The sequence below is a fragment of the Cyprinus carpio genome, chromosome A16 (assembly GCF_018340385.1).
Source record: "Cyprinus carpio isolate SPL01 chromosome A16, ASM1834038v1, whole genome shotgun sequence".
Lineage (NCBI taxonomy): Eukaryota > Metazoa > Chordata > Actinopteri > Cypriniformes > Cyprinidae > Cyprinus > Cyprinus carpio.
The window spans coordinates 7659180-7673386 of record NC_056587.1 but is presented as its reverse complement, the minus strand read 5'-3'; the positions used below and the strand labels follow the sequence as shown (position 1 = coordinate 7673386).

General features: G+C 35.7%; 2 protein-coding genes across 5 annotated transcripts; both read right to left on the bottom strand.

The window, feature by feature from the left end:
- Positions 1-1393: 1393 nt before the first annotated feature.
- LOC109082121 (pro-neuropeptide Y-like) lies at positions 1394-2951 on the bottom strand. The gene is made up of 4 exons (XM_042772346.1): positions 2818-2951; positions 2073-2233; positions 1682-1798; positions 1394-1543 (listed from the first exon to the last, which is right to left on the bottom strand). The coding sequence occupies exons 2-4, from the start codon at positions 2231-2233 to the stop codon at positions 1519-1521; spliced, it is 303 nt and encodes a 100-aa protein (XP_042628280.1). The 5' UTR covers positions 2818-2951; the 3' UTR covers positions 1394-1518.
- A 1174-nt stretch (positions 2952-4125) lies between these two features.
- LOC109082120 (serine/threonine-protein kinase 31-like) lies at positions 4126-13861 on the bottom strand. 4 transcript variants are annotated; one of them, XM_042772339.1, is made up of 26 exons: positions 13534-13860; positions 13399-13438; positions 13256-13308; positions 12942-13037; positions 12800-12871; positions 11941-12099; positions 11740-11854; positions 11535-11667; positions 10847-11006; positions 10282-10407; positions 9807-9919; positions 9521-9677; positions 9227-9352; positions 8601-8783; positions 8334-8450; positions 8025-8144; positions 7789-7920; positions 7450-7551; positions 7045-7125; positions 6645-6770; positions 6164-6283; positions 5971-6057; positions 5597-5746; positions 5326-5451; positions 4453-4524; positions 4126-4374 (listed from the first exon to the last, which is right to left on the bottom strand). In XM_042772339.1, the coding sequence occupies exons 2-26, from the start codon at positions 13427-13429 to the stop codon at positions 4270-4272; spliced, it is 2862 nt and encodes a 953-aa protein (XP_042628273.1). In that variant the 5' UTR covers positions 13430-13438; positions 13534-13860; the 3' UTR covers positions 4126-4269. The 4 variants fall into 4 exon arrangements, with proteins under 4 accessions (XP_042628273.1, XP_042628272.1, XP_042628271.1 ...); XM_042772338.1 differs by having other exon boundaries at positions 10877-11006; positions 11535-11854; positions 13534-13861; XM_042772337.1 differs by having other exon boundaries at positions 9521-9679; positions 9836-9919; positions 11535-11854.
- Between the last annotated feature and the right edge of the window lie 346 nt (positions 13862-14207).

Below are 14207 nucleotides of genomic sequence, written 5' to 3'. Positions count from 1 at the left end.
GTATGATCATCAGCTATGACACCGTAATAAAATAAGATATAGAATTTTCAGGGACATCTTCAGTCCAGGTGGTGACTTCTATTTTAATCTTATTGTCCAGAAGAGGGCAGCATCAACACATTTAAAGCATTTATTAGTGCGAGAGAGAGAGAGTGAGAGTGAGAGAGTGAGAGAGTGTTGGGGAGTAACTAGACAATAAAATAAATGTAACTGTAATCTGTTACAGTAACTGAGAAAAATGTGTAATTAATTATAGTTATTTATGAAAATGTTAATGATTACAAAGGGGGTTAAATCTGAATATTTCCACTATTACAGATATGATTGCTTTTCCCAAATTGCATTGACTGCTGTAAAATATCAAAATCACCAGTGTTTCAGGAGTTTAGAACACAGAATAGGACACATGCTTATTCCATAACTGTTTTATTTGCTTTTTGGATTTATGCGTGTGCTATGTTTTTTAAGATGAACTGTTTGTTTGTTTTTTTCCCCAAGGCATTATTAGATGCCGGTGTTTCCTGTCGTAGCTATGCAAGGATTTGATTTCAAAACAGTATCATAACTATTAAACTATATCTTATGATTTTAAATCTTTATTTAACCTCAAAGATCTCAAAGTAAAAAGAGGGGCTAAAGTCTGCTTTTGTGGTGGCTGTGCTTTAAAATTAAATTATTATAATCTTAATTCAAGTGAAGAAGGATTCTGAAAGTCGGACAGTGATCAGTGTTGAGTACTGCTGTAAGGTTAACCCTGCATGCTTTAAATGTTTGAAAATGATTAACAGTTGAAAACATTTGTTAGAAATTTGAAAAAAAGTAATCAAACGTAATCAGTTACATTACTTTAATAAAGTAATTGAAATAGTTGCGCTACTTATTGCATTTTAAATAGAGTAACTTGTAATCTGTTACATATTACATTTCCAAAGTAACCTTCACAACACTGTATGTGTGTGTATATATATATATAAATATATATATATATAAGTACCATTCAAAATTTATATATACGTACAGTACCATTCAAAATTTATAAAAATTTTTATATATTCATTGAGGGACTCTGAAAGCCGATATCCTAAAAAACATATATTTACAAATGTAAATATGAGAGATGTCATTTGATATCATCGTCACTGGCCTTTATACATGTAATCATATATTTCTAAGGTATTTTAAATAAGTTTTTTGTTCTCTGTTGATATTAAAATATATTTTTAGAAATGTTAATTTCTTTTGAGGTCTGAAAAGTAGCTAAAACCTAAGAATATATTCATGAATTATAAATGTTTTCAGTCTATTATGAGGTTAAAAATGTGTCTGTGCTTTAATTAATGTACAACCACTAATATTAATTTCTGCAATGCATTTAATTCACAAACACTGTATAATTAATAATACAGAACATAATGACCAAAGGGTATGAAAACAGTATCAGAGCAAAGGTTTAAAGCTGCACACTGCCACTCTCTGGTCACCGCTGACATCACTTGGTGGATGGAAAAATATCTTTCATTACCAACTGGATATTTCCTTTAATCTGTGAAGACACAATCATATAACATGAAAAAGTGATTGAGGTAAACTTATTTTTTTTTAATGGAAAACAGTGAAGGCTTAGATAACAGAAAAAAGATAATATCCAGTCTCCAGATAAATAAAATGTTGTAGTTTTAACCTGATCTTGTCGTGTTCAGTGCCTGCTTCATCATATGTTGACTCAGGAATGCTTTCTTGTGTCTCTCTCAACAGCAGACTCAGGAACATGGGCTCAGGACTGCTTCTCTTCCCATACCTGAGAGAGGTTAGGACAATCAGAGCAACAAAAGCATCGGAGGAAATAAAGCGGCTGCACAAAATTTACTTATTCCCAACATATTCCCTAAAATATGAGAAAATATTATTTAAATAATAAACATATGATTAGTGTAAAAAAAATAAAATTAAAATTAAGACCTATTTCTTTGTAACTTAATTTCAAATTGTTTGCTAAATTCTTTGGGACTAGCTATTGTCCTGCTTGCTGTATTTTATTGATCAATTTACACTTTTTTTTTTTTTAATCTCACCTTTGTCGTGTGATGAGCTTGATATAGTGTCGTAGTGCAGTATAGTATTTGGTCATGTCCTCTGCAGGGATGTCTGTGTCTGTTGTGTATGGATATGCATCTGCGATTATCATAATCCACATCACAGCACTGAGCATGAACACCAGCTGATGAGAGTGCATCTAGAAAATAAATGAATGAATGAATAAATAAATGCTTCTAAAAATGTGAAGGCAGCCTAGTTTTTAACAATTACTTTCTTTGAATTCAAGACAATAAGACCAGAGCTTGTTGTTGTTTTTATAAAATATAGGCTATTTATATTAATTATATATTAATTCTATATAATTGTTATACATAATTGTTTTATAAAACAATTTATAAAACATGTCAACTGGCCTACAACACAGTTAAACCTTTATATACAATCAATCAATCAAATCTATCTATCTATCTATCTAAGCATGTGTTTGTTCACTTATTTACCTACAGTACAATATGATAGCCTATTGACATTTTTAATAGTGTATAATAAAATGTGAGCTTAGATAATATATAGAATTTCTTAAGGATTTTGAACTAGGTGTTTAAAACCAATATAGCCTACAAAATCACTGCTAACTAGACTTGAAACCCTACAGCTAGCCCTTGCTACTCTCGGTCACAACTGTATCTTAGGCTACTTAGTTTTGAGTGGTTTAACTTTCATTTTAAAACTGACGACCAACATACAATTAAAACAAAACAGAAAGGTTGTTTTACTTACCTTCCTCTGATGGCAGACTCTTTCTTGTGAGGTTTGACTGACAGCGCAGCTCTCTGCTTGTAATATACAGCAGCAGATGTGAGGCACGTCTCTTTAAGTGCAGCCCTTGACTCAAGGCGGCGTCGTCATTGTTTTACAAGGTATAAGAGATGTATACTCTTAAGAGAACATGCAAACTATACAACTTTACAAGGAAAAAATTAATAATTTTATAGCAAATAAGTAGGCTATATTCAGACTTGTCGCATCATACTCACCTGATGCTGTAATCGCTCCCAGAAGGTGCTAAATTAAATAATAATCACCAAAAAAAATTAAAGCTCTGTCATCATTTACTCACCCTCATATTGTTTCTTTCTTCGGAGGAACACACATTTGTTTTGAAGAATGCTGGTAAAGAAAAACCTTAAACAAAACACTGAGACATTTCTCCAGATATCTTCTATATGCTCCACAGAACACGTTTCAGTTAATATGAGTTTGGAACAACATGAGAGTACATTACAATTTTCATTTATTCCTTTAAGGGTCTGAATAATTTTAATTTAAAGCGTTTTGGCAGAACTTAGCAAAATGTGGGAACACATGCAGGGGTCTGACTCTGAATACTTGCTGAATTACCTGTATGTCACAATTCTATTTTAGGAAGAAACTGTAAAAGCCTTATATTATATAGTGCTATATTCGAGTAAATGACCTTGGGTCATCCAGTAAATAACTGCAATGTCGAATGACTCTGTGGTCTGATTTTGAAAACCATCGTTACATAACTCTCAGCCTGATGAGCTTCTTCCTAAGTGGCTAAAATTGTACCCTTCATCAATGCTGGGGCTGCTGTGTTAAAAAAAAAAGAAAAAGAAGAGTGATTAGTGGAGTATAACAACACTTGAAAAACCAGGTGACCTATTCAAGGTCAATAATCACAGATTGCATGTGAAGGGTGAGTGTGCCCTAATGAAAATGTGCTATTTTCTCACTAATTTGTTAATGACACAGGAAATTACTTTACACTCATATGATTTCTGTGAATATTCACTAGCATACCAAACTGTTCGCCCTTTCAGCACTCCGTTTTTGAGTCACATTTTGATGAAGAAAAAGAAGAAAGAGAGAACAGAATGGGGCGATTTCAAAGTAAGGTCTTGTCAATGACTGGGATTAAAGCTGACAGCCTTTCACATTACGTGGATCTGGGCTGGAACAGGATAAAACATTTTTAAAAAATTGGAAAAAAAAACCAAGCATCTTACAAACAGAAAATGCACATCATCTTTTCTGATACACGTACTGACCAAGATTTCCACTTAATTCTGCCTTTATAAACTTATTTTTATTTATTTCAGGAACATGAAACAAGGTTTGAGGAATGAACAAACACCTCTGTTTTTTTTTTCTTAGAAGAAAATTATAAATAAAAAGGGCATAGAACGCAAGCATGAATACAATTCACTTTTACACATCAACTGAGATGAAGTAGTCTTCCTTCAGGGCCTCAGAAGCAGACAGTCTTGTAGATGAAATCAGCAGCTTCGAGAGGAGCTTGTGCAATGTGGCATCCTGTCAGAGATAAATGTTTGAATCATTTTTGATTAATAATTTTAAAATACTATTTATCAGCTCTTCTATTCTACATACCAGACCCAAACCACAGAACTCTACATTTTGACGCTCACTCTCTAGAGTTCCGCTGAAGTCTGGAACATGCAGCTGTGAACAAACAAGACTCCTTTACTGACAGAAAAAAAATTAATGTTGCTTTTATAGATTGTTTTTTAGAATTACACATTTATATACTTCTATATTTTACACACTAGAAATTGTATTCATTTTTGTTTTCATAAATTATAATTTTATAAAATATTTAAAAAAGGACAATAAATAAGAACATAACAGGTCAAATAAATAATTGAATAATTAAGAGCTTATGCTCAACAAGGCTGCATTTATTTGATCCAAAATTCTTAAAATAATTGTGAAATATTATTACAATTTAAAATAAATGTTTTCTATTTGAATGTTTTTTAAAATGTAATTTATTCCTATGCTGGAAATGCTGGATTTGTATTACTCGAGTCTTAATCAAAAGTGACAGTAAAGAAGACATTTATAATGTTTCAAAAGATTTCTCTTTCAAATATAGGCTGTTCTTTTGACCTTTAGATTCATCCTTCTATTCAAGAATCCTGAAATAAATGTTTCACGGTATCCACAAAAATATTAAACAGCAATAACAGAAAATCGACATATTAGAACGATTTCTGAAGAATCATGTGACACTGAAGACTGGAGAAATGGCTGCTGAAAATTCAGCTTTGTCAACACAGGAATAAAGTAATTTTTAAAAAATATATTCAAATAGAAAACAGTTTGTTTAAATTGCAATTATATTTCACAGTATTACTTTTTTACTTTATTTTTGATTAAAAAAAAAAGTCTTCTTTAGAAAATGATTATTCCAGAATTTTAAATGATAGTGTAAGCAAGCAAGCAAATAAGTCACAGTTCTACCCAGAGCAGGATGCCTCCAAAGGCATACATATCACTGGCTGGGGAAGGCGGCTGACCCTGCTTCAACTCTGGAGCCACCAGACTGATGGAACCAGCCATCATCCCGCTGTCAGACACCCTTTGCTCCTATAAAAAACAAATAATCATAAAAAAATCATTTCTAAGATTTAATAATCAAGACCAGGTCTGCTTCCGTTTAGTTTATTTCCCCAAAAAGTACATGAATCCATAATATCACTGAATTTGCTGGGGCTTTTTTTTTTTCACTTACAGGTGTCTTTGTGAAATCATAATCTCCAACAATGCCTTTCTCTCGGCCGATGGCAAACACGTTGTTGGGATGCAGAGATGCATGAGTAAGAGATGCTGCATGAAGACCCTGCAGTCCCGAAGCTACACCCTTCATCACCTTCCTAACCTCCTACATTGCAGTAACAAAAAAAGGACCAAAAAAAAAAAACCTTAAAAAAAAAGTTTGCAAATTGTTTGAGAAAGCACCAAAATTCTGGCTGTTATGGCCATGAAATACTTTTTTGTCTAAGTAAATTAAAAACTAAAAATGTGCTTTGAAAGAACTTTATATTAATCTGACAAACTTCACTTGTTTACCCTGTTGACAAATACATTTGGAATTGATGCACTTACAGAAGAGGACAGTGGAGAGGATTTCTGAATGGCCCTGAGACTTCCATTAGAGTAGTGTGGTACCATGACGTATGCCAGTGGATCGGACTGGACAAAACAGAAGACATTTAACGCATGAGCTGAAACATCACAGAAGATTGTAGGTCCACTCTGCTTTATGAAGAAACTAGTATAGTAAAAGATGAAAGAGAACTTTGCCGCAAAACAGCGCCAGGAGAGGAACAGTTGTGGTGGGATTCTGCTGCTGAGCTCTGTGATAGTGGGCGGCTTGTTCAAGCATCTTCGCCTCTGACTCTTCATCCACAGCATAGCACTGCAAACAACCCTTAAATCTTTTACAAACATTCAGCAATGGACAGCAACAATATCTAGAGATTTAATATCTAACAATATATCCTGGAAAAAATGTATCACGGATTTCACACAATATTAAGCAGCAGTTTTCAACATTAACAACACTAATACTAATACTAAAGCATTAAAAAAAAAAGGTAAAAGATAACAGATTACTAAATTAGCCTATGCAATGCTTCCTGAATTATCATGTGACACTGAAGCCTGGAGTAATGGCTGCAGAAAATGTAGCTTTGCCATCAAAGGAATAAATAACACATTCTCACTGTACTTTGACCAAAGCAAAGCAAAGCAAATGAACATTCTTGGATATTACCAACCTTCAGGACTATTTTCTGTCCCTGGAAATCTGTGCTTAGAAGAGGTCTCCTCCCACTCAGCTCTCTCATCGGGTCCGCATCAAACATGTCTCTGTCCAAGCTCTTCATTAACAGTCCTGCAGAGCTCTGAAAGCACACATTTGCAAAAAAATGAATAACTATCACTCTGTTCCAATGCTCACAGACCTTGAAAATACATCTTCCATGCTCTGTAGTCAGTGAATATTCCCAAAAAAAAAAAAAGTTTACAGTACACGTAAGCTCATACTGTAAAATTCCAGACATTTGTTATAGTACATAAAATCGTGCTAAATGAATAAATACACAAATTTAAAACATTGCACATTTTTAAGAGAAAAAAAAAGGCTGTGGTATTGGTATTGACAAAACAAGTACTCACCATATAGCCATTAATATCTGCATCAGGATAGATCACTGGTAACTCAGGAAAGCCTCTTTTCATGAGGTCACACAGAATTATCTGTACATCAGCACATTTCAGGTATTAACTGCTGAAATGTTAAGTAATTTAACCTTCAACACAAAACCAATGCACCATCATTTTTTTAATATACATTTTTATTTAACATAATTCAGCACTGACATTTCTATCCCATTGCAAACCACTGTTCAAAGGTATAAACACAATATTATACAGTTATTTGGGTGGACTACAAATCTAATAAATCAACACAGTATGGCATCCTGCATGCATGAATAATGTACTGTATTGCCATTCTTAACTGTGTCTGCGCTAGAATCTAAACCCTGTATCTAAGAATATGAAAGATCTTTAAACACATACATATTGCTTCTTTTCATGGCTGATTTCTTGAAAGAGAGCATTTCTCGTCTCAGCGATCTCCTCCTTCTTCTTAAGAATCTCTGGCAGGTCCAGCTCTTCTGCCTGCAGGAAACTCAAACTGATAAAGTGTCCATTTCCAGTGAACGCAACCAGCTCTCCCAAGTTAATCAATGAACAGATATGCATAAATAGTGCTGCATACAATAAATTAAAAAAAAATCGAAATCAAACCAATAAATCAATATTTAGACCCCGGCCATCTGAGCCCCCAGCACTGTGTACATTTTGTGAACTGTGGCCCCCTCATGTGGATTTTCAGAGCACATTAGTTGTTCTCACCTCCTCCAGACAGCTGACTTCCACCAGTTTCCAGCGCAGCTGAGATCTCAAGCTCCTGATGCGCTTCTTCACCGCAAACAGCTCGTCTGCTTTAGGAGGGCCGATCTGCCACTGCTGTATTTTCTGCTTAAACTGCAGTTAAACATTAAGGCTGTTAAAGCTAACAAATAAAACTGATAATGAAAATGATCATGCACTGTATACAATACAGTTTAAAAGCTTGAGGTAAGACTGACCTGTGTGTTGAGTTCGTACTTTTGCCTGATTGCTTTTAACATACTTTGTTCTCTCTGGATGCTCTGAATGGCTTTATTAAAGGCATTACACACCATTTCCCTCTCTTGATCATCTTGTTCCTTTAACATGGAGAAAAATGTTTCATTCAGCAATTGTGAGCTTTGTTTTTCCCAAACATCTGAAATTGCACAGAATAAAGGCCCTCTGGAGAAGACCTGGGGGTTTGTGCCTTTGCTCAAGAGAGGGAATGCACACTGAAATACAGATAAAGTGTAGAAAAATGTGGAGAACAGGACAGAAACTCTTACAGAGGATTCAGTACTGAGTTCTTCACACAAGGCTTTGTCAGCATTCATCAGGATCTCATCCACACCTTCAGCAACATCTTCTTCGGTCATTGATGTTTTCTCCATCAAACACGAAAACTGAAACAAAGGCTTCATCTTATAGAGCAGTAAATAAAGTTCCTTGATACTACAAACCATGTCTGATCATTTAAATTAAAAGCCAAACGATCACCTATGTACCAGTAAAAGGAGACATGAATTTGATGAGGTTTACATTAGCAAACGTACCTTGCTAAGCCTGGTTGCCCAGCTGCTAAGAGCAAGGAGAGCTTCATCTGTAGCTTTTCGCACATTTTTGATCTTCTTTTGTTTGTGCTCCTTCCACTCACAGAACTTCTCAAAAGAGCGCTCTTCGGTCTGCTCCACCAGCATAACAGAGCTAAACATTGCCGTCAATGAGGATGCAACTTTCTATATATGCAGACGACACAAAATGCAGTAATGAAAAGCTGGCTGGGGCTTTTTACGTTTATTAGGTAGAAATCAAGAAACTAAAATACAAGAGAGACCAGAATCGAGCACAGCCTCTGACAGGCTGATTCAAGGAATTTATCTGATACTTTACAGAGGCCTAATCTAACTAAATTCAATACAAAACTATCTCTGTGAGAAATTTGGAAAGTGATGTATTTGTGTCAGTGTTGTTGACAACTTTAACATTCTTTTAACTGAAATAAAATATAGAAATATTAGAAAACGTAAACTTATCTTAAACAAATAAAATAGGTAAAAAAAATGACTAAATAACATAAAATTACTAAAACAAACTAAAATTAAAACAAGGCTGAAAATATCAAATCAAACACTATAACATAATATTAAATAAAATAAAACTTGATTGTATATACTCATACCTTCAGCCTGTCCAAGCGTTCATTGATTGGCAGCTTGTCCACCTCCTGCAGGAAGTCATCTACAGCAGTTAAGAGAGCACCTCGAGCCTCATTCCTAATGTTCACCAGTGACTCTACTTCCACCATCTGACAGAACACACACAAGCAATCTTAGAAGCAATGCCACAGTCAGCAGAAGACAACAGGGAATGTAAAACTGTAATACAGTTGAGAGGCTCCTGGCAAGAACAGTTCTCTCATACACTGGTTCATTCACATTCACTGATTGATCAGAAGAATGTATATTTTACTCACGGTTTGACAGCCTCTTAGATTCTCCAAGGTTTGATCGTAAGCTTTCCACGCAAGGTCCAGCCTCTCTGAGCTCAACGGCACTGAGATCCTGTAGTTCATGATGATGGTGATGGACTCTAACAGGTGATCTTCATCAGTGGAGCACGGACTACTCTCCCTGAGGTTCAAACAAATCATTTTAAGTCAGAAATATTGTCTAAATCAAGTCAGAAGTAGAAACAAGTATACAGTAAGCCACTGAAACTGGAAAAAAAGAAGAATTTAAGAAGAAGAAATATGATTTTGCCTTAGTTTCCTCAAAGAATGCACTTTCTTAGCCAGCTGGGATATTCTGTTTGCAAATGTTGTAGGATGATTATGTTCAGTCTCCTTTGTCTTCTCATAACTCTCCTTCAGTATCTGCAAAGAACAACCCTTAATACACATAGTACATTGCGGAACAATGCTACAATCTATCAATGTGTGAGATTTCTGATGCGTTGTGCTCTATAGGTAAACAACTAGAAGAACAACAATGTACATACTATTTGCACTACAAACCAGTGCATTTATAGTTACGATAATACAATAATATGATATGAATTACCAGTTTGCAATATCAAGCAGTTTTTTTGTATAGCGCAAAATAAATGGAAACAGATGACACTGGAAGCCGAGCACATTCAAGATGGGTGCGCATTCTCATAAGCTCATAAAATGAGGTGGATGTAATTAATCTGTGTCACTGCCTAAAACACACTGAACAATCAACACGTGTGCACCTGGAGCTCTAATTTGGCCTCCTCTAGTTGCTGCCCCAGGAGAGATGCATGCTGCTGGATGGCACTTCCTTCCTCTTTTAGCTTCTTGATCTCCAAGTCCTTATCATTTATCACCTCTCTCATCCTCTGAGTACACAAAACAGCACATCGGTCACAGATTGTCACTATTCTCACATGTTACTTTAGGGTTTTCACTTGTAGGAGGTTCATGATACAATCAAGTGTGATTTCTTACATGCGGCATCATGAGACTTAAGCATCAGTGTGTTCACACTACCTTTTAAACGTTTGGAGATTTTTATTTTTTTTTTATTATGCAAACAGACTATTACAATATTTACAAAAAACTAATTAAATGCAAAAAACAAATTCAGAGACCAACATAACATACATATCAGTACGATTTGTGTGTGTGTGTATGTGTGCGTGTGTGTTAGTGTAACTGGGTGAGGGAGTAGAAATATGAAAAATATTTTGTTTTTGTTTTTAGAGTAGTCATTTATGCTCACCAAGACTGCATTTATTTCACAACCCCCCACCCCCAGAGACAATGAGAAAGAGCCACCTGTAGTTCAGACTCGGTTTCATTCTGCGCCTGCTCAATATCCTGAGAGCACAACTGCTGTCCATTTACATCAGTTTTTGAGGACTGGATCTCAGCAAGAGGTTCCTGACCAGCATTCAGTTTCTCCACAGGCTGGACAGCAACGCTGGTTTTCTGCTCCCTAAAGCATGTAGAAAAACACATATTCATAACTCTGAACATTTATCGAGAGATGTTCAAGATAATCATGTGGATGCTATACCCAACTCCCATGATTAAAGCTAATAGTAATGTTATCCTTAAAAGGACAGTCCACTCAAAAATGAAAATTCTGGGTTTATGGGTTTTGAATGACATGAGGGTGAGTAATTAATGATAGCGTTTTCATTTTGGGGCAAACTATCCCTTTAAAACTATGTCATCATTTACTCACCCTCATGTTGTTCAAAACCTGTGTGACTTCCTTTCTTCTGTGGAACACACACACAAAAAAGATATTCTGAAGAATGTTGGTAACCAAATGGTTTCAGGTCCTATTGACTTCCAACAGAATGTACCAAAAAATCCAACATTTTCAACATTCTTCAAAATATCTTCTATTATCTTCCACAGAAGAAAGAAATGAAAACAGGCTGATTTTCATATCTGGGTCGACTTACACAATGAGAGGTCAATGCTTCTAATATTGTCTGTGTGTCTCAAAACGTACTTAATAATTTGAGGCTTCTGGTCTGAGAATATCGGTCGCAATTTGGGCATGCACCCCAATGAAGAGCCAAGTGTGTCCAACTCCCCCGGGGCGTTTCTGCTGGGCCACAGTCCTGTGCACTCCTGCAGGTTTACTGTGGGAAGGGAGTTCTCCCTGTTGCCTGGGAGACTGACTTTGGCGAACTTAAATTTCAATAGCTCCTCACCAATGTCAAGATTCCCCTGGAAGGCTTCAACCAGGATGGTTCCATCAAAGCAAACTGACTTTTTATGGACACGCAACTTTTTTCCATGAATCATATTGTGAAGGAAGGACTTCCCCTAGTGACAACACAGTTGTCAGATGCATTTAAAAATCACATTCATAGGTGAACAGTCCATTCTTCAAAAACAGTTTTGTCAAATACCTGTGAAAAAAGCGGGGAATCCTGCTCGCTTGACACATGAAAGCGCCAGAACTTGTACTTTTTTGCAAGTCCTGTTGTCTGCAGTTCTTCTGGGAGTTCCACTAAATCAGACCGACTGACAATCTCTGTATTTCCATAGTCAATGTACAAAATATAGAACTGAGAAAAAAAAGACAAATCAAAATCTGATATTCGTGAGAACCACATCAGTGTTAAAACAAACAAAAAAAAACAGCCTCCAAGTAACTTTACCCACTATAATAAAAAAAATGACACATCAAGAAATGAAAAGCACAGCCATGCATCATTCTGTATATACTGTTTTATTCTACTTTGGGTGGCCTGCTATACTAAAATTATTCAATCAGCAAATAGTCCTATTCTGCGATGCTGCATTTACATCCATTTCTGAATAAAGTCCAGGGTCACTGTCATATCCAGTAAAACAAATAATTTTGACCCACTTCTGATTATAAAGTGCAACAGTAGCACCCGCTTTTTTTAGCAGCCTTGGTTCTGGAAGTATTTTTCCCATTCATTTTTTCCAACAGGAATTTATAAAAAGCCAAACCATCTAGCTATGAGGTGAATCACAACATTACAACCTTTGATTTGAATCAAACAAATAGACAAAGGTACAAGACTGTGAATGAAATGACTGAATTAAAAAATGATATATACAGTAAAATGGGATTTTTGCTTCCAGAATCCGGCTGCTGCACTCTGTTACGTCCCTATTTCTTAATTCCCACCCACACTAACCGTACTGGGGCCTGAGAGAAGTAATAAATCATAAAATTAAGGTTTGGAATTTGGTACAATGGCGGATCCTTCTTGATTTTCTCAGCTTTTTACACACCTTGTCTTCTGATTGCTGTTGCACAGTACACCTGTACCAGCACTTGTCCTCTGAATATCGTGCCCCATAGACCTGCGCAGAAAATGGAAAAGAGTCACATCTAATCTTTTCAAACTTTCCTATTTGACCACATATTACTTGCCTTGTGTGAACTCGGTCTTCCCATCAGTATAGGGGCGCCGGGGCATTTTTCGGTCAGCATTACATTTATCTTCTCATTAATTTTGTCTGTCACATTCTGGTGAAACAAAAACAACCCAACTGAAAAACACACTACATTTTAGATAACTACTATTAAAAAAAAAACAGCAACTCTAAAATAAATGTTGAAGAAATTTAAATTTTTGATTCAATAAACTAACAATGGCAGCTAAATCAATGTAATCAGACATCAAAGAGATATCTTTGTCATGTCAAATTGACTTGGTAAACAGTAGCCTAAATATTTAGCGTTACCTGAGCCCAAAACGTGATGGCATCAACAACATGAGTGACAACCACCAGTTCCACTGCATTAATAAAAACAATAAGCAAAATTAATCGATCAAACATTAGCTCGTAGGTATGATTTCGAAAACCACGAGAAAACGGCAACTTACTTTTTTCAGGCTGAATCACGGACTGGTCCATGAGATTTGCCTAAAGTCAACAACATGGCAGCCGATCGTTTTAGCTTTCCTCGAGGCTCTAATGATAGTAATGTTAGTTTTATTTTGAATAAGGTGTCGTCTTACCAATATGCAGCAACCTGCTAACGTTACTGAATATTCCCTTGCTAGTCCACAGAGCGCTCAGAATCGTATGTTCTGTAAATGGCTTGCGTATAGCGAGAAATATGATGCAAACTGTTCAGTTTTAAGAATAGGGAAAGCCACCAAAGTTTATTCAGTTGCAAATGAACGATATTTTAAATGTTAAATACAAGTGAACCGTATTTTAGCTAAGTAAGCCAATAATTCAGACCCTTGATAAAAATAAAATAAAATAAAATCTCATCTTTGTATTAGTGACGTCCGACTGCCAACCGTTGCCAACTCGACCAACTCGGATCTTTTCAGCGAATCATTTGAATCGATCTGAACGAATCGATGACGAATCATTTTCGAGCAAGTTCACAAATCAACAACTAGGGGTGTAACGATTCACTCGTTTTCTCGATGCATCGATTACAAACCCTGACGATGCATATGCGTACTGTAGATGTTGAAACATGCCCTGCATCTCAATGTTCATACCATCCTAAATAGCCTAGTATGTGAGATTAGAATAAGTAATTACGTCCCAAATCGCATAGGCTACTTATGCAATATTCTATGACGTTTTTTTAGTAGCTACGAATAGTGCAAGTAGTGCGTTCACACTGAAAATTCCAAAAAGAAAAAGTGCACTTTAAATACCTGGATGATGC